The sequence below is a fragment of the Budorcas taxicolor genome, chromosome 18 (assembly GCF_023091745.1).
Source record: "Budorcas taxicolor isolate Tak-1 chromosome 18, Takin1.1, whole genome shotgun sequence".
Lineage (NCBI taxonomy): Eukaryota > Metazoa > Chordata > Mammalia > Artiodactyla > Bovidae > Budorcas > Budorcas taxicolor.
Genome location: NC_068927.1, coordinates 50,479,434 through 50,498,024, shown reverse-complemented (window position 1 = coordinate 50,498,024; position 18,591 = coordinate 50,479,434). Strand labels below are relative to the sequence as shown.

The following is an 18,591-nucleotide window of genomic DNA, read 5'->3' as shown; positions in this document are numbered from 1 at the left end:
GTGGTAAAGAATCTGCCTGTTGTGCAGGACACCTGGGTTCAGTCCCTGAGTGGGGAAGATCCCCTGGAAGAGGGCATGGCAACCCACTCCAGTATTCTTGCCTGGAGAATTCCATGGGCAGAGGAGCGTGGTGGGCTACACTCCATGGGATCCAAAGAGTAGGATACAACTGAGAAACTAACACACATGAGACAGTAGCCCAGTAAGTCCTCAGGGGGATGGCATTTCTCACCCACCCACTTGTAAACCTCACAAGGGTCCTAGTCTAATAAATCGCTTCTTACCTGTCACTTTGCCTTCGGCTGAATTCTTTTCTGCACTGAGACATAAAGGACTGTGGTACCGTACAGAGCTCTTCGGAGCCCCCTATAACAACAACCAAATGGTTTCAGAGTCATGTCGAGCACAACCGAAATTCTACTTTGTAAGCTTTGTGGTCTTACAGGCTAGACATGCAAGCAAAATGCCAACTTTCTTTACTATACCTGGTGAAGGAAAAACCAGGTTAAAAACAACAACAATGTATTAAGTAACCATTTGCCAGGAAACACAATGTCCCTTACATTGCAAAAGTTGCATCAAAAGAGAATGATTCTGGGAATATTGAGGGCCTTGCTTTTATGAAAGAATATGTCCCAAGAATGTTAGTTTCTTCATCCAATAATTATACGGTAAATACATACTTGGTGTCAGAAACTGTTAAAGGTACCTGAATAAACAAGGGCTGGGGAGTGTAGGTGTGACATAGTTCATTGTATATCAGTTGGCCAAAACTGTGGCTGGATTAGGAACCATCAGAAATGAAGGCAACAGGGGACTTCCCTGGTGGTCCAGTGGATGAGACTCCGAGCCCCCAGTGCAGTGCTGGATCCCACACGCCACAACTAAAAAGAACCCACAGGTTGAAATTAAGACATGGCACAGCCAAATAATAAATATTAAATAAAAAAAGAAATGAAGGCAACATAACTGAATTAACAAATGAATAGATATTCTCATTAGCTTTCAAACAAAAATTGCAGGGTGATTGCAGGAGTTTGGTTAGAACCATGGTTCTAACCTTGGCTATGCATTAACATTTCCTAAAGAGCTCTTAAAAACCCCAGTCCCAGGCTGCTTCTGACAATAATCAAGTCAGAATCTTGAGAAGAGGGATATGGGCACCAGCAAAGCTCCTGGTGACTCCAGTGTGCAGACAAGACTGAGAACCAGTGGGTTAGAAGAATAATTTGTCGCAGGATTGATGTTATTACATGAGCATAGTCATAGCCTCCACAAGAGGTGCTGGGAAAGTTTGGGAAACGCTCATCAGAGTGACTGTAGCCTGGGCTTCCCTGGTGGCTCTGTCAGTAAAGAATCTGCCTGCAATGTGGGAGAGCCGGGTTCAACCACTGGGCTGGAGAAGATCCCCTGGAGAAAGGAATGGCAACCCACTCCAGTATTCTTGCCTGGAGAATTCCATGGACAGAGGAGCCTAGCGGGCTACAATCTGTGAGTTGCAAAGAGTGTAGCCTAATTTGAACCGGCCCAGTAGAATGAATCAGACCAGCTTGCACTTCATTTTCCTCAGTGAAACATAAAGGGGAAAAAAGGTTAAGAATGTTTCGCCTGATTTTTTTGCCTATTTGAAGACAGTGAGCCAGTAGATTCTGAATGGTAAGATCAGTTCCACTTCAGGGGGGACTTTCAGAAACAGTGCATCTCAAAACACATCCAAAATTTCAGAATTACTCTGACATAATCTCCAAACAACACTCATAGGAAGACACGAACAGTGGTTGACAGCTTGCCTAAATTTTCTCACAGTGTCAACAATCTCAGAAGTGAAGTGAAGTTGCTCAGTCATGTCCGACTCTTTGCGACGCCATGGACCGTAGCCTACCAGACTCCTCCCTCCATGAGGATTCTCCAGGCAAGAATACTGGAGTGGGTTGCCATTTCCTGCTCCAGGGGATCTTCCTGACCCAGGGATCGAACCTGGATCTCCAGCATTCCAGGCAGATGCTTTAACCTCTGAGCCACCAGGGAAGCCCGTCAATTTCAGAAGTCCTCAGCAAATCTGAGAAGTCCCTCTAACTCCTTTCAGCCCTTGTTTCTATCAAGAATTTGACTTGGCTGCCCTCTAGAGGGCAGAAGACTGACCCCAGGGTGACCAGTCCTGGGAAATAATGGCTGAACTCCACCACCTAGTGGTCCTAACTGGAGTGTGGCTTCTGGACAGCCATTTGTAGGATCCTCTGAGGACTGAACTCTATTTGGAGCTTTCTATTATTTATTTTGCATCATTTTCGCCCGTGCTGGGTCGTCACTGAGGCGTGGGCTTTTCTCGACTCGCGTATACGGGTTTGCCGTCGTGGTGGCTTCTCTTACTGTGGAGCACGGGCTCTAGGGCGCTCAGGCTTTGGTAGTTGCAGCACATGGGTTCAGTAGTTGTGGTTCCCGGACTTAGCAGCTCCTCGGCCTGTGGAATCTTCCCAGACCAGGGACTGTACCCGCGTCTCCTGCGTTGGCAGGTGGATTCTTTACCACTGAGCCACCAGGGAAACCCTTTATTTTATTTCATTTCATGTTGCACCACATGGCTTGGGGAATCATAGTTCCCTGACCAGGGACTGAACCCAGGTGCTTGGTTGGCAGTCAAAGCACAGAGTTCTAACCACTGGACCATCAGGGAATTCCCCCTATTCAGTGGTTTATGTGCAAACTTATCTTTCCTAGGTTTATTCACAGTAGTGACTTGGAAAAAATCAAACTCGGACAGCAGAAGGATGTTACCAAAAATATGAGCTACCTTTGTAGCTCACCAGTGATTTCCCTGGTGGCTCAGTCAGTAAAGAGTCCTCCTGCAATGTGGGAGACCTGGGTTCAATCCCTGGGTCAGGAAGATCCCCTGGAGAAGGAAATGGCAACCCACTCCAATATTCTTACCTGGAGAAGTCCATGGACAGAGGACCCTGGTGGGCTACAAGTTCATGGGGTCGCAAAGAGTCGGACACAACTGAGTGACTAAATTTCACTTTCACCTTTGTAGGCTAGAGATTAAAACAAAATGGCCATATTTTTTTTTTATTTTTTTATTGAAGTATACTTGATGACCACCTTTTAAAAATGTACCTTTTGTACTTGCCTGGTGGGCCAGTGGTTAAGAATCTCTCTGCTATGTAGGGGACACTGGTTCAATCCCTGGTCCCAGGGGATCCCACATGCCTCAGGGCAACTAAGCCCGAGTGCCACAACTACTGAGGCCTCAAGCCTAGAGCCTGCACTCAGCAGGAGAAGTCATCGTAATGAGAAGCCTGCGTGCCATAACAAAGAGTAGCCCCTAGCAGTCTCATCTGCCACAACTAGAGAAAGTCCAGGCAGCAGCCAAAAATAAATAAAATATATTCGTTTTGAAGAAGAGTCAGGTCATCAATCTAATAAATGATTATTGATTGGTCAGAAGCTCAGTGTGACCTCAATAATTTGCTTAGAATTGGGGTGAAGAAAGAAGTTGTCATGCTATGCTGGAAAATTTTTTCTGTGAAAAGAAAGAACTTATTATTTCAGTCGGTAAATGAGGATTAAGCATTTCCTCTATATCAGACACCATTATCAGTGCTCAAGTAGGAGTGCAGCAGAAACTGCTTACCAAGTTAGTAAACTGGCCTCTATTGTGGGTGGGTTGGGAACAAAGAGGAATGAAGATAATATAACTGAATTAACATCATGGGAATCTTGACTATGTCACTCACTATTCATCTGGTTAGCTATCAGACAGTATGACTGAACCTATCGCAAGGATTTGGTTAGAAAATAACTTGTGGGCTTCCCTGGTGACTCAGTGGTAAAGACTCTGCCTGTCAGTGCAGGAGACACGGGTTCGATCCCTGGTCCCAGAAGATCACACCCACCGTGGAGCAAAGGAGCCCACGTGTCACAACTATTGAACCTGTGCCCTAGAGCTCGGGAGCTGCACCTACTGGAGCCTGAGCCCTAGAACTTGTGCTCCCCAAAAGAAGCCGCCACACCCTGAGGAGCTTAGCCATCACAACTAGAGAGTAGCCCCCACTGGCCACAACTAGAGAAAAGCCCATGCATCAGTGAAGACCCAGCCCAGCCAAACAGAGATAATAAATAAATACCATTTTTAAAAAGAGAGACAGAAGGAAGCAATGTGACCATGGCAGAGAGATGGACGTGATAGAGCCGCGAGGCAAGGAAGGTCAACAACCACCAGAAACCGGAAGAGGTAAGAGGGTGCCTTCTCCCATGAGGTCTCAGAGCGAGTGCAGCACTGCTAAACAGCTTGATTTCAGACTCCTGGCCTCCAGAACTGTGAGAGGATACGCTGCTGTTGTGTTCAACCATCCAGTTTGTGCTCATCTGTTATGGCAGCCTAGGGATATTAATACAATTACCAACCTTGGGTCATATCAACTAGGCAAGGAGACTGCCCTGGCAGTCCATGGTTAAGACTCTGAGATTTTATTGCCAAGCACCTGGGTTTGGGGAACTAAGTTCCTACAAGCCACAGCTCAGCCGAAAGAAAAAAAAAAATCAACCACGTGGTATCAGAGAGCAAGCTCTGTGAGGGTTTCTGGCAACTGCACTGTTAATACTAAATGTTCTGACTTAGTCACTGAGCCCCCTACGTGTAAAGCAAATAAGTCTCACGTTCAAGTACTGGATAGGGGCTTCCCTGGTAGCTCCGTGGTAAAGAACATGGGTTCAGTAGTTGTGTCTCCAATGCAGGAGACACAGGTTTGATCCCTGGTCAGGAAAGATCTCACATGCTGTGGAGCAAAACTAAGCCAGAGCACCGCCGCTATTGAGCCTGTGCGCTAAGGTCTGGGAGCCACAGCTACTGAAGCCCTCGAGCCTGGAGCCCGTGCTCGGCAACTAGAGAAGCCATGGCAACGGGAAGCCCGAGCACCGCAACTAGAGAAAAGGCCGCGCAGCAACGGAGACCCGGCGCAGCCAAAGATAAAACAAACAAACTTGGTTTTTATAAAAAAGACTGGGTAAGACGGAAGTTCTTTATAAATGATGGGCCTTTACTGTGTCTATATTCTTTCTCTGATAACAACAGCAGATAGAGAAACCAGACAAGGAAATGAAACAGAAATATCTGCATTTAGAAGAAAACCGCAGTAGGCTATGGAAGATGTTTGTCACTGTGGTTTTGTATCAGTATTTCTCGTATAATGTCACTATTTTGAAGGGAAAAGAAAGTAATTTTGATGTAATTAGAAAGAATTCACTGTTGGGCTCAAGGGCTTCCCAGGCAGCACTAGTGGTAAAGAACCCGCCTGCCAACGCAGGAGACATTTAGAGACATGGGTTCGATCCCTGGCTTGGGAGGATCCCCTGGAGGAGGGCATGGCAACCCACTCCAGTATTCCTGCCTCAAGAATCCCGTGGACAGAGGAGCCTCAGGAGGGGGGTGGGCTACAGTTCATAGGGTCACACAGAATCGGACACAACTGAAGCAGCTTAGCACGCACGCATGTGGCAGATCAATATCCTAATCCCATTCTTGGCAATAGCAAGTCACCAATAAGAAGGGATGAATTTGTGAAACTCAAAACAAGTTAAGTCTCTCTAGGTCCTGAGAACAGCTGTCATAGTTACTGGGCTGTCACACGTCCTGCAGAAATATTGTGTCCTAGGCAGTAGATGAATGGTATGGGTTATTTTCTTTGGTAGCTTCAGAGCTTTTATAAGATACAGATGAAAGGAAACCAAAAATGATACAGATAAAAGTCAAGCAAGATACTCATTTTCTTTGCACACCCGTTGGATAAGATATTTTGAACCTATTGAGTGAATTTTTGTGAGTTCCATATCACTCATTTAGATTTGGGGATTTCAGTTCAGTTCAGTTCAGTCGCTCAGTCGTGTCCAACTCTGCGACCCCATGAACCGCAGCATGCCAGGACTCCTTGTCCATCACCAATTCCCGGAGTCCACCCAAATCCATGTCCATCGAGTCAGTGATGCCATCCAACCATCTCATCCTCTGTCATCCCCTTCTCCTCCTGCCCTCAATCTTTCCCAGCATCAGGGTCTTTTCAAATGAGTCAGCTCTTCACATCAGGTGGCCAAAGTATTGGAGTTTCAGCTTCAACATCCTTCCAATGAACACCCAGGACTGATCTCCTTTAGGATGGACTGATTGCATCTCCTTGCAGTCCAAGGGACTCTCAAGAGTCTTCTCCAACACCACAGTTCAAAAGCATCAATTCTTCAGCGCTCAGCTTTCTTCACAGTCCAACTCTCACATCCATACATGACCACTGGAAAAACCATAGCCTCGACTAGACGGACCTTTGTTGGCAAAGTAATGTCTCTGCTTTTGAATATGTTGTCTAGGTTGGTCATAACTTTTCTTCCAAGGAGTAAGCGTCTTTTAATTTCATGGCTGCAATCACCATCCACAGTGATTTTGGAGCCCAAAAAAATAAAGTCTGACACTGTTTCCACTGTTTCCCATCTATTTCCCATGAAATGATGGGACCAGATGCCATGATCTTCGTTTTCTGAATGTTGAGCTTTAAGCCAACTTTTTCACTCTCCTCTTTCACTTTCATCAAGAGGCTTTTTAGCTCCTCTTCACTTTCTGCCATAAGGGTGGTGTCATCTGCATATCTGAGGTTATTGCTATTTCTCCCGGCAAGCTTGATTCCAGCTTGTGCTTCATCCAGCCCAGCGTTTCTCATGATGTACTCTGCATGTAAGTTAAATAAGCAGGGTGACAATATATAACCTTGACGTACTCCTTTTCCCATTTAGAACCAGTCTGTTGTTCCATTTCCAGTTCTAACTGTTGCTTCCTGACCTGCATACATGTTTCTCAAGAGGCAGGTCAGGTGGTCTGGTATTCCCATCTCTTTCAGAATTAGGCTTCAAAGGAGCTTCAGGATTATCGGACACCTTGGTATGTGAAAGTCAGTGGTGGGGAAGAGGGAGCTTAACTTCACTCTGATTCAACATATATTTTTTGAGTGCCCACTACATAAAAAATTAGAAAACACTGTGTGGGATGTTAAAATAGACAGAAGATGAAAATAGACCCCAATTTTATGCCATCACAAGAATTAACTTGCAATGGGGACTTCCCTGGTGGGCCAATGGCTAAGACTGTGAACTCCCAGTGCAGGGGGCCTGGGTTCGATCCCTGGTCAAGGAACCAGATCCCACATGCCACAACTAAGGGTTCACATGCTGCAGTGAAATATCCCACGTGCCACAACTAAAAAAGCCTGCATCCCACTACTAAAGAGGCCACATGCCCCAACGAATATTCTGCACACCACAACCAAGACCCAGCACAGCCAAATAAATAAATGAATTTTTAAAATTAACTTGTGATGGATTAAAGACTTAAACATGAAACCACAGAAGTCCTAGAAGGAAGCACAGGGAAAGAGCACCTTGACATTGATCTTGGCAATAATTTGTTTGGCTATGATACCAAAAGCAAAGAAATATGAGTAAGTGGGATTACACAAAACTAGAAAGCTTCTGCACAGACTCACAAATATAGAGAACAAGTAAGTGATTACCAGTGCGGGCATGGAGGAAGACAGGGAGATACAAACCATTAGGAATAAGATAAGTTCAAGGATGTACTATACAACATGGGGGATATAGTCAATATTTTGTAATAACTGTAAATGAGAAGTAAGCTTGAAAATTGCATAAAAATTAAAATTTTAAATAAATAAGTAGCTCCCACAGAGCAAAAGTAACACTCAACAAAATGAAAAGGCAATCCATGGAATGGAAGAAAATATTTGCAAACCATCTATCTGATAAGGGGTTAATGTACAAAATATATAAGGGACTCATACAACTCAATTGCGAAAAAAGACAACAAATCTAATTTTTAAATGAGCAGAGCACTTGGAGGAACATTTTTCTAAAGGAGAAATACAAATGGCCAAGAAGTACACAAAAAGATGCTCAGCATCACTTATCACTGGGAAATGCAAGTCAAAATCACAGTGAGGTATCTCCTCACACTTGTTAGAATGGCTATAATCAAGAAGACAAGAAATAACAAGTGTTGGCAAGGATGTGGAGAAAAAGGAACCCTTGTTCACTCTTGGTGAGAATGTAAAGTGGTATAGCCACAATGAAAAACAGCATGAAGCGTTCTTAAAAAAACAAAACAAAAATAGTACTACCCTATGATCCAGCAATCCCACTTCTGTGTATACATCCAACAGAAATGAAATCAAGATCTCAAAGAGGTGTCTGTACCCCGGTGCTCATTGCAGCATTACTGACAATAGCCAAGATATGGAAAAAACCTACATTTCTATCTATAGGTAAGTGGATAAAGAAGATGAGATAGATAGATAGATACTATATATATATATATATGTTGTATATATGTACATGTAGAGAGAGATAGAGAGAAAGAGAGAGGAGAACAGTAGGATGGGAAAGACTAGAGATCTCTTCAAGAGAACTGGCACTATCAAGGGAACATTTCATGCAAGAATGGGCATGATAAAGGACAGAAGCGGTAAGGACCTAACAGATGCAGAAGACTAAAAAGAGGTGGCAAGAATACACCAGAAGAACTATAATGAAAAACTGTCTTAATGACCCAGATAACCACGATGGTGTGGTCACTCACCTGGAGTTTGACATTCTAGAATCTGAAGTCAGGTGGGCCTTAGGAAGCCTTACTACAAACAAGGCTAGTGGAGGTCATGGAATTCCAGCTGAGCTATTTAAAATCCTAAAAGATGATGCTGATTAAGTGCTGCACTCAATATGTCAGCAGAGTTGGAAAACTCAGCAATGACCACAGGACTGGAAAAGGTCAGTTTTCATTCCAATCCCAAAGAAGGGCAATGCCAAAGAATGTTCAAACTACCGTACAACTGCTCTCACTTCACATGCTAGTAAAGTTGTGCTCAAAATCCTTCAAACTAGGCTTCAGCAGTATGTGAACCGAGAACTTCCAGATGTACAAGCTAGGTTTAGAAAAGACAGAGGAACCAGAGATCAAATTGCCAACATTCGTTGGATCATAGAGAAAACAAGGGAATTCCAGAAAAACATCTACTTCTGTTTCATTGACTATGCTAAATCCTTTGACCGTGGATCACAACAAACTGGAAAATTCTTACAGAAATAGGAATACCAGGCCACCTTACCTGTCTCCTGAGAAACCTGTATGCCAGTCAAGAAGCAAGAGTTAGAACCTTACGTGGAACACCTTCAGTTCAGTTCAGTTCAGTCGCTCAGTCGTGTCCGACTCTTTGCGACCCCATGAATCGCAGCACGCCAGGCCTCCCTGTCCATCACCATCTCCCGGAGTTCACTGACTCACGTCCATCGAGTCGGTGATGCCATCCAGCCATCTCATCCTCTGGCGTCCCCTTTTCCTCCTGCCCTCAATCCCTCCCAGCATCAGAGTCTTTTCCAATGAGTCAACTCTTCACATGAGGTGGCCAAAGTACTGGAGTTTCAGCTTTAGCATCAGTCCTTCCAAGGAACACCCAGGGCTGATCTCCTTTAGAATGGAACACCATACTGGTTCAGAATTGGGAAAGGAGTATGACAGCCTGTATACTGTCACCCTGTTTTTTTAACTTATATGCAGAATGCGTGCATGCTAAGTCACTTCAGTCATGTCCAATTCTGTGCGACCCTATGGACTGTAGCCTGCAGGGCTCCTCTGTCCAGAATACTGGAGTGGGTTGCCATGCCCTTTTCCAGGGATCTTCTCAACCTAGGGATCGAATCTGCATCTCTTGCATCTCCTCCATTGGCAGATGGGTTCTTTACCAGTAATGCCACCTAGGAACCCCAGGTAGGCAGAGTACGTCATGCAAAATGCCAGGCTGGAATCAAGATTGCTAGGAGAAATATCAACAACCTCAGATATGCAGATGATACCACTCTAATGGCAGAAAATGAAGAGGAACTAAAGAGCCTCTTGAAGAGGGTGAAAGAGGAGAGTGAAAAATCTGGCTTAAAACTTAACATTCAAAAAACTAAGATCATGGCATCAGGTCCCATCACTCCATGGCAAATAGATAGGGAACAAGTGGAAGCAGTGACAGATTTTCTTTTCTTGGGCAGTGACTGCAGCCATGAAATTAAAAGATGCTTGCTCCTCAGAAGGAAAGCTATGACAAACCTAGACAGTGTATTAAAAAGGAGAGATATCACTTTGCCAGCAAAAGGCCTGGTTTTTCCAGTAGTCATGTATGGATTTGAGAGTTGGATCATAAAGAAGGCTGAGCACCAGAGAATTGATGCTTTGGAATTGTGGTCCTGGAGAAGACTCTTGAGAGTCCCTTGGATAGCAAGATCAAGCCAGTCAATCCTAAAGGAAATCAACCCTGAATATTCATTGAAAGGACTGATACTGAAGCTGAAGGTCCAATACTTTGGCCAGCTGACGCGAGAGCCGACCTATTGGAAAAGACCCTGATGCTGGGAAAGATTGAAGGCAAAAGAAGAGAGTGGCAGAGGATGAGATGATTAGATGGCATCACTGACTCATTAGACACGAATCTGAGCAAACTCCAGGAGATAGTGAAGGAGAGGGAAGCCTGGCGTGCTGCGGTCCATGGGATCGCAAAGAGTTGAGCAAAATTCAACAACTGAACAACAACAAATTGTTTCACTGTTGAGAAAAAAGAAAGTCATGCCATTTGTGACAACATGGACGGACCTAGAGGGCATTATGCTAAGTGAGATAAGTCAGACAGGGAAATGGTATCACTTACATGTGGAAACTAAAAAATCCACATTCACAGAAGCAGAGAGTAGACTGGTGGTTCTTAGGGACTGGGAGGTGGGGGAAGTGGGGAGAATTGGTCAAGGGTACAAACTTCCAGTTTTAAGATGAGTAAATTGGGGAGGGGGAGGGGTGGAAGGGAGACTCACGAGGGAGGGGATATGCGTATACTTGTGGCTGATTCATGTTGTTGTAATGGAAGAACCAAAGTTGTAAAGCAATTATCCTCCAATTAAAAACAAAAAGTTTTTAAAAGGTGGATAAGTTCTGGTGATCTAATATTCAGCATGGTGATTATAATTAACAGTGTTATATACTTCAAAGTTGTTAAGACAGTAGCACTTAAGTATCTTTACTACCATCACCAAAAAAAAAAAAGCTAGTTATGTGAGTGGATGAAAGTGTTAACTAACCCCATTGTAATTACTAGAAAATACATACACGTATCAAACCATCACACTGCATGACTTAAACTTACTCAATATGTACGTGTGTGTGCGTGTGTGTTCAGTCACTCAGTCAGGTCCGACTCCTTGCGATTCCATGGACTGTAGCCCCCCAGGCTCCTCTGTTCATGAAATTTTCCAAGCAAGAATACTGGAGTCGGTAGCCATTTCCTTCTCCAGGGAATCTTCTCGACCCAAGAATCGAACCCAGGTCTCCTGCATCGCAGACAGATTCTTTACCGTCTGAGCCACCCGGGGGCCCAAAACTTAAACAATATTCCATGTCAACTCATCTCAGTAAAGCTGGGCGCACCTTGCTCTCTAGACTTCTTCCTATATTAAGATCATTTTTCTACAGGACCCTGCCCATAAACTTCCTAGAAATCCTTTTGTCTCATTGGGAGGCACTGCCTCATATTTTTGAGCTCTTAATAAAGGGTCGTAAAGCCACACCCTTAATTTGATCAGTACTCACAGGCTTTTTCACTTTGACCATCTTTTGTGACTGGAGAGACTGGATGTGAGAAAAGCTTTTCTTTCCAAGGCTAGCAAGTCTTAGGCCTTCTGTAGTTCTTCTAAATTCTGGGAAATCAGTCAATTCCTTCTATAGGTCAGCCCTTTCTTGCTAACCCTCATGATACTCAACAGTTAGTAACCAGCGTTATGTCTGGGTATTGCCCTAGCCAAATACTTTCCGTTTTCTATTTCTGTCTCTATTTCTGGGTAATCACAGGCAACAGTTGGCCAATTATTTCACTACAATGTAACATGAGTCATCATTTTTTCTGCTCCACTAACAATTTCCTCACAGCTCTCCCTCCGTATTTTAGCCTTTTCTTAGGACATTACCTAAGTCCTGATACCAATTTCTGGAACAGCTATTTGTCATCGTAATAATGTTGCATGGCAATTCACGTTAATCACGACAACATAAAATAACAAGCATTTATTTAGCCTATGAGCCTAAGCCTAAGTCTAGCTCAGCTGGGGACTGATTGTTTGTTTTTTGTTTTTTTTGCCTGCCCTGACCAGTGATTGAACCCAGACCCCAGCAGTGTAAGCACAGAGTCCTAAGCACTGGACAGATAGAATTCCCAGGACCGGAAAAAAAAAAAAGAAATCCAAGGACTGACCGGTCTTATATGCCTTGTCTGAGACCACTTTCCAAATTGTCTTCCACCATCCAGCAAGCTGGTCCAGGGTTGTTCTCCTGGTCGAGACAGGAGTCCAGGAGAGAATGGAAGAAAGAAATGCTTCTTAAAGCCCAGTCTCGAGACTGACACACCATCATTTCTGCCTCATCCTACCGGTCAAAGCAAGTCACAAGGCCAGCTCAGATTCAAGGGATAGAGAAAAATAATCCACCTTCTGATGAGAAGAGCTGCAAACTCTTATCACAAAGGGCGTAAGAAACAGAGAGGATGGAGAATGGGGGTTACTTTTACAATTAATCTAGCACAGTAACAATCTTGGGGAAAGAGACACGGCTTGTAACATCATGTTTAGGTCTCACCGCAGCGTTTAGTATCTCAGGAGAGACAGGCAAACATGGAAAAGCCCTTTAGAGGAAGAGGCACCTATATCTACCATTTCATTTCAGTTCAGTCGCTCAGTCATGTTCAACTCTTTGTGACCCCATGGACTGCAGCACACCAGGTCTCCCTCTGTCCATCACCAACTCCCAGAGTTCACTCAAACTCATGTCCATCGAGTTGATGATGCCATTCAACCATCCTCTGTCATCCCCTTCTCCTCCTGCCTTCAATCTTTCCCAGCATCAGGGTCTTTTCCAGTCAGTCAGTTCTTTACATCAGGTGGCCAAAGTATTGGAGTTTCAGCTTCAACATCAGTCCTTCCAATGAATATTCAGGACTGATCTCCTTTAGGATGGACTGTGTGGATCTCCTTGCAGTCCAAGGGACTCTCAAGAGTCTTCTCCAACACCACAGTTCAAAAGCATCAATTCTTCGGCATTAAGCTTTCTTTATAGTTCAACTCTCACATCCATACACGACTACTGGAAAAACCATAGCTTTGACTAGATAGAACTTTGTTGACAAAGTAATGTCCCTGCTTTTTAATATGCTGTCTAGGTTGGTCATATCTACCATTAAGTCAGTTCAAGCCCATCTAGTGAGCAGAAGATGTAAGGCTTTGGATAATCAGGGGTAATAAGGATATAAGAATGGGACTTCCTTGGAGGTCCAATTGATAAGAGTCTGCCTACCAATGCAGGAGACCGAGTTCAATCCCTGGGTTGGGAAGATTCCCTGGAGAAGGAAAAGGCTACCCACTCCAGTATTCTGGCCTGGAGAATTCCATGGACTGTACAGCTCATGGGGTCACAAAGAGTCGGACATGACTGAGCTACATTTTTCTTCTCCTTTCTTTCTGTCAATGCAGAGGACACAGGTTCGATTCCTGGTCCAGAAAGATTCCACATGCTTTGGAGCGACAAAGCCCAAGTACTGCAACTACTGAAGTCCATGCACGTAGAGGCTGTACTCTGCAACAAGAGAAGACACCTCAACGAAAAACCTGCACAATGCAACTAGAGAAAGCCTGCACACAGCAGTGAAGACCCAGCACAGCCACAAATAAAGACAATTTTAATTTTTAGAATAGTCTTTGGGGAAAACCAGATGCAAGAAGGAGATTATGATTTCCCCAATTATCTAAGCCAAATGCACATTCTGAGTTGTGGTTTCATTCCATATCCATAAAAGTACAGATTTAATTTAAAGGTTAACATGGGTATTTATCCTTTAAAGGATATCTTTGGTCAGAGGAAGGACAAATTTCCCACCAGTGCTATTTATTCACAGACTTTGCAGCCTTTGGGAAAAGCAGATCCTGTCTCTTTCCTCATTATCTCTCTTATTTTTCCTGTAAAGAATATATCAGCGTGGAGCCCCTGATATCAGCTCTCTTGATTGTTTAGTCTGAAGCATGACTGAAATTGTCCTCAAGTGATTCTGAAACACTGGTAGTGAGTCAGAGACTAGGATGCTGCAGCCACTACACAGGAGAAACACTGGGAGCAATAGCTAACCTGGAATCTATCTCAAACATTTGCTTTCATCTCCCCCACATGAGCATTTTTGTTCAACACACCATAACTGGGGGAGAGTTGTTTTAGGTGTTTTGGGGCTGCAGCACACACCTATGAGAGATCAGAGTCCTAACCACTGAACTGCCAAGGAATTCCCAATACAACATGATTTTATTTATTTGTTTGCCTGTCCTAGGTCTTTGCTGCTGTGCACGGGCTCTCTGTAGTTGCAGCGATCTGGTCACTCTTCATTGTAGTGCACAGGTTTCTCATTGCAGCGGCTTCTCTTGCTGAGGAGCACAGGCTTTAGGCTCACGGGCTTCAGTAGTTGTAGCTCTCAGGTTTAGTTGCTCTGTGGCATGAGGGGTCTTCCAGGACCAGGGATCGCACCCGTGTCCTCTGCATTGACAGGCGGATTCTTATCCGCTGTACTACCAGGGAAGACCCGAGTAAACCATGATTTTGTTTAGAGCTATTCCTATCCCATCTAAGTCTGGAAATTCTTTTATTAAATGTTTGTGATTTTCCAGGCAGCCTGAGGGTGGCAGCAATGGACCTTAGGTCTCCAAACTAGCCTGGGCACCTTAAAGGAGCCACACACACTTAAGAGACTGCAGAGATGCTGGGGGGAAGTTGTGTTTGAAGCAACACAGGCTGGATGTTGTGTTTTTATCAATGTAGGGCTTAGGAAAATAAAAATTCAACTTTATGATCTGCAGATGAGACCTAATGCCTCAAATTAACTGCTCCTGACAGGGCAGAAAACAGTGAGTCACTGTTTCTGTTGTCGTGATGCCCCTGAATCATGACAGGGGTTATCATGAGCAACATTAAAGGGGGAATTTCTTTATAAGGTATTTTTCATGTTAATTAGAATAAAGAAAAATAACTGGAGAGTCAGTACTGAAGATGCATGTTGCAATATTGTGAGACATAAAAATAATGGTAATGAACGTGTAACTATGGAAAAAATTATCTATTTATAATTACAATGAAAAACATAGGTGATCCATAAAAATAAGGTTTGAAAGAAACCAGACACAAGAGTATATAAACTTCAAAAAAAAAAAAAAACAAGCAAAATTACGGGATACACCCTTAGGTAGTCAAACAGAAAGAAAAGCAAGAAAATGATTACCATCACCACTACTATACCATCAGTATAGTAGTTACCCCCGGGTAGAAAGTGATAGAAGGGAGGAAGGATTCTGGGATACTAGAAATAATCCCTTGACCCGAGTGGTGGTCATAGGTACGTTCACTTTGCAATAAGTCATTCTGTTGTATATTTATATTTTGTATATTTTTTTCTGCATGGTATGTTGTACAAAAAGAAGGTTTAGAGGACTTTCCTGGTGGCGCACACCTTCATGGATCACAGTCTCGTCGTGGTGAAAAGACTTGCAGAACTCAATGAAGCTATGAGCCATGTCGTGCAGGGCCACCCAAGACAGGTCATAGCGAAGAGTTCTGACAAAAGGTGGTCCACTGGAGGAGGGAATGGCAAACCACTCCAGTATTCTTGCCTGAAGAATCCCATCGACAGAGGAGCCTGGCGGGCTACAGTCCATAGGGTCTCAAAGAAGACTGAGGAGACTTAACACACCGCCCTCAGACGTTCTGGGTAAGATTTCAGGTGTGTTGGCTCTTCCAGCCGCTAGGTGGCACCTGGAAGATTGCAGTCGCGCGGGCAGGACGCATGCGCAGTACTCAATTTCAGCAGCACACCCTACGCTCGCGCACGTGGGTTTGCACACACAGCGTGGGTCAGTGTGCAGAGCGCTCACGAACGCGCAGTTACGTGCACTTACGTGCACATCGCTAACCGCGCTGTGCCGTTATCCCAGTATTTGTGGGAGCGGCCGAGCTGACCCCGCGATCCGGGATGTCCGAACTGCCCGCGGACAAAGGTGTCCCACCGGCGGGCGCAGCAAATGACAACGGCGACGTCCGGCAGGGGGAGGTAGGCGGCAGGAGGCGGGAGCCGGCCGCCGCGCAGCCTGTGGAGGCCAGGGACCGTCCGATGGCGGCGGCCGGAGAAGGTCCGATGGCTTCACCCGTGGAAGGTCCAGTGCCGGAGGCCAGGGAAGGTCCGATGGCGGCGTCCAGAGAAGGCCTGGGGGCAGCGGCCAGGGAAGCCCGGATGGCAGAGGTCGCCCGATTGTTGGCGGAGCCAGCGGAGGAAGAGGGTCCCGAGGGCAGACCCTGGTCCAGGCCCGGGAACGGCCCGGGCCTGGCTGCGTTACCATATCTCCGCCTCCGTCACCCACTTGGCGTTTTAGGAATTAATTACCAGCAGTTCCTCCGCCACTATCTGGAACACTACCCGATTGCTCCTGGCCGAATTCAGGAGCTTGAAGGACGGCGCAGGAGATTTGTGGAAGCCTGCAGAGCCAGGGAAGCGGCGTTTGACGCAGAATATCAGCGGAATCCTCAGAGGATGGATTTTGATATTTTAACATTTAGTATAACTCTGACTGCATCTGAAATTATCAATCCTCTGATAGAAGAACTTGGTTGTGATAAGTTTATCAGTAGAGAATAGTTAATGATGCAACTACTTTCAGAAGAACTCTGCCTTCAAGACGGTGTTGTATACCACTCCTGCAACTTGAATTTACAAAGTACGTGAGAATAAGGCAAAGCACAGCTGGGGGAAAAAAGGAAGCTTATCAAGAAAAACTCAAGAAGAAATGAAAAAAAGATCAAAACCTTATGACTTTTCTGACGTCCTTTGAGTTTGTGATTGATCCAGAGTCTTTTCCCTGCATTGTGGAAATGTCTTTTCAAATTGCTTCACTGAAGAGAAGAATGGTTTTCTAAAATTGAGGCTTGATGAAGAAAAACTGCCAAGAGAGCCCATGGTGACGAAAGAAATCATCAAATAGCAGTGATAGGAATAGGAATTCCTGTAGGACTGGAAGGCCATGGAGAGAACTGGAAATTGTCAGTTCTGATAATTCCTCTTGAGTTTTCTTCATGTCAGTTTCAACAGAAGTTTTTAGTGTAAGATTAGTTTTGTGTTTTATGAGGCATTTCAAAGGACAAGCAAAGTCAATGCTGTATATATTATACGATAAATTGTGTATTCAAGAATATCTGAAATTTCTGGGTTTTTTTTCTTTTTTAATACCTTTTTGGTAAATATTTGTAAGCCCCCCAGATATAAACTGCACAATGAAAAGTCTTCTATCTCTGTCCCCTCTCCACCCAGTGCTTAGTACAATTCCCATCTATAACCACAGTACTTCTGTCTTTCCAGTTTCCCTATATATACACAAGTAAATGCAAAGCTGGGTGGTTTTTTTGGTTTTGCTTTCTTCATTACAGAAGTTGGCAAATTATATTTATTGATTTATGCATTGCATTTTCAGTAAGAACGTAAGGATCATTCCAAACCACTATAGTTCCTCATTCTTTTTTAGAGGTGTATTTCATTCCATTCTGTGGTTATGTTGTAATTTACATAACCAGGAACATACTGATGGGCATTTAGGTTTTTTTCTATTGGCCAAAAAATAAAAAGCAATAATAGTTAATCTTGTCTGCATATCTCATAGCATGGGCACAAATACAGTATTACTGATTCTAAATGCAGTTTTCATATATTGACATCTCTGAAATTGAGGTCTATCTTACATTTGATGGTGAATACAGCATTTTCATAAAAATGATAGCACATCTTAGATTCTTTATTACATAGAATATCTGTAGTACGTGTGTGCATGCTAAGTTGCTTCAATCATGTCCAACTCTGTGTGACCCTATGGACTGTAGCCTGCCAGGCTCCTCTGTCCATGGGATTCTCCAGGCAAGAATACCGGAGTGGGTTGCCATGCCCTCCTGCAGATCTTCCCGACCCAAGGATTGAACCTGCGTCAAACCTGCGTCTCTTACATCTCCTGCACTGGCAGGCTGGTTCTTCACCACTAGCGCCACCTGGGAAGCTCTCTGTACTACAAGCTCGCTGTAGTTTGTAGGATTTCCTGAAGTGAGAATTTTGAGCTGAATGCACCCATTTGAAAGTTTACAGATATTGCTATGTTGCCTTCCATCCTTGTTGTACCACTTTGCATGGTCGGCATTTCCCCTATAGCCTCACCAACAGTGTTATCAAATGTCTGAATTTTGCCAATCTAGAAAGTTGAAAAATGGCATGAGTTTTAATTTGCTTTTCTCTCGTTATGAGTGAAGTTAAATATCTCTTCGTTTGACTCGCATGTATTCCGTTTTCCATGAACTATCTGTTCATCTCTTTTGTATGTGTGTACTTTTATTTATTCGTTTATTTTTGGCTGTGCTGGGTCTTCATTTGCTGGGCGGGCTTTCTCTAGTTTCAGACA

At 44.2% G+C, this 18,591-nt stretch overlaps 2 protein-coding genes across 4 annotated transcripts in view; one reads left to right on the top strand and one right to left on the bottom strand.

The window, feature by feature from the left end:
* LOC128063644 (placental protein 13-like) overlaps positions 1-11,764 on the bottom strand; it is a 36,229-nt gene extending 24,465 nt beyond the window's left edge. The window contains exon 1 of one of the 3 annotated variants that reach the window (XM_052656445.1): positions 11,672-11,764. In XM_052656445.1, the coding sequence (XP_052512405.1) occupies positions 11,672-11,692 (21 nt within the window). In that variant the 5' untranslated portion in view covers positions 11,693-11,764. Of the gene's footprint in view, positions 1-9,155; positions 9,244-11,671 lie in introns of those variants that run through there. The other 2 variants (XM_052656448.1, XM_052656449.1) reach the window with 2 other exon arrangements.
* Positions 11,765-16,133: 4,369 nt separating this feature from the next.
* EID2 (EP300 interacting inhibitor of differentiation 2) lies at positions 16,134-17,344 on the top strand. Its single transcript, XM_052656550.1, has one exon. The coding sequence runs from the start codon at positions 16,134-16,136 to the stop codon at positions 16,791-16,793; it is 660 nt and encodes a 219-aa protein (XP_052512510.1). The 3' UTR covers positions 16,794-17,344.
* Positions 17,345-18,591: the final 1,247 nt, after the last annotated feature.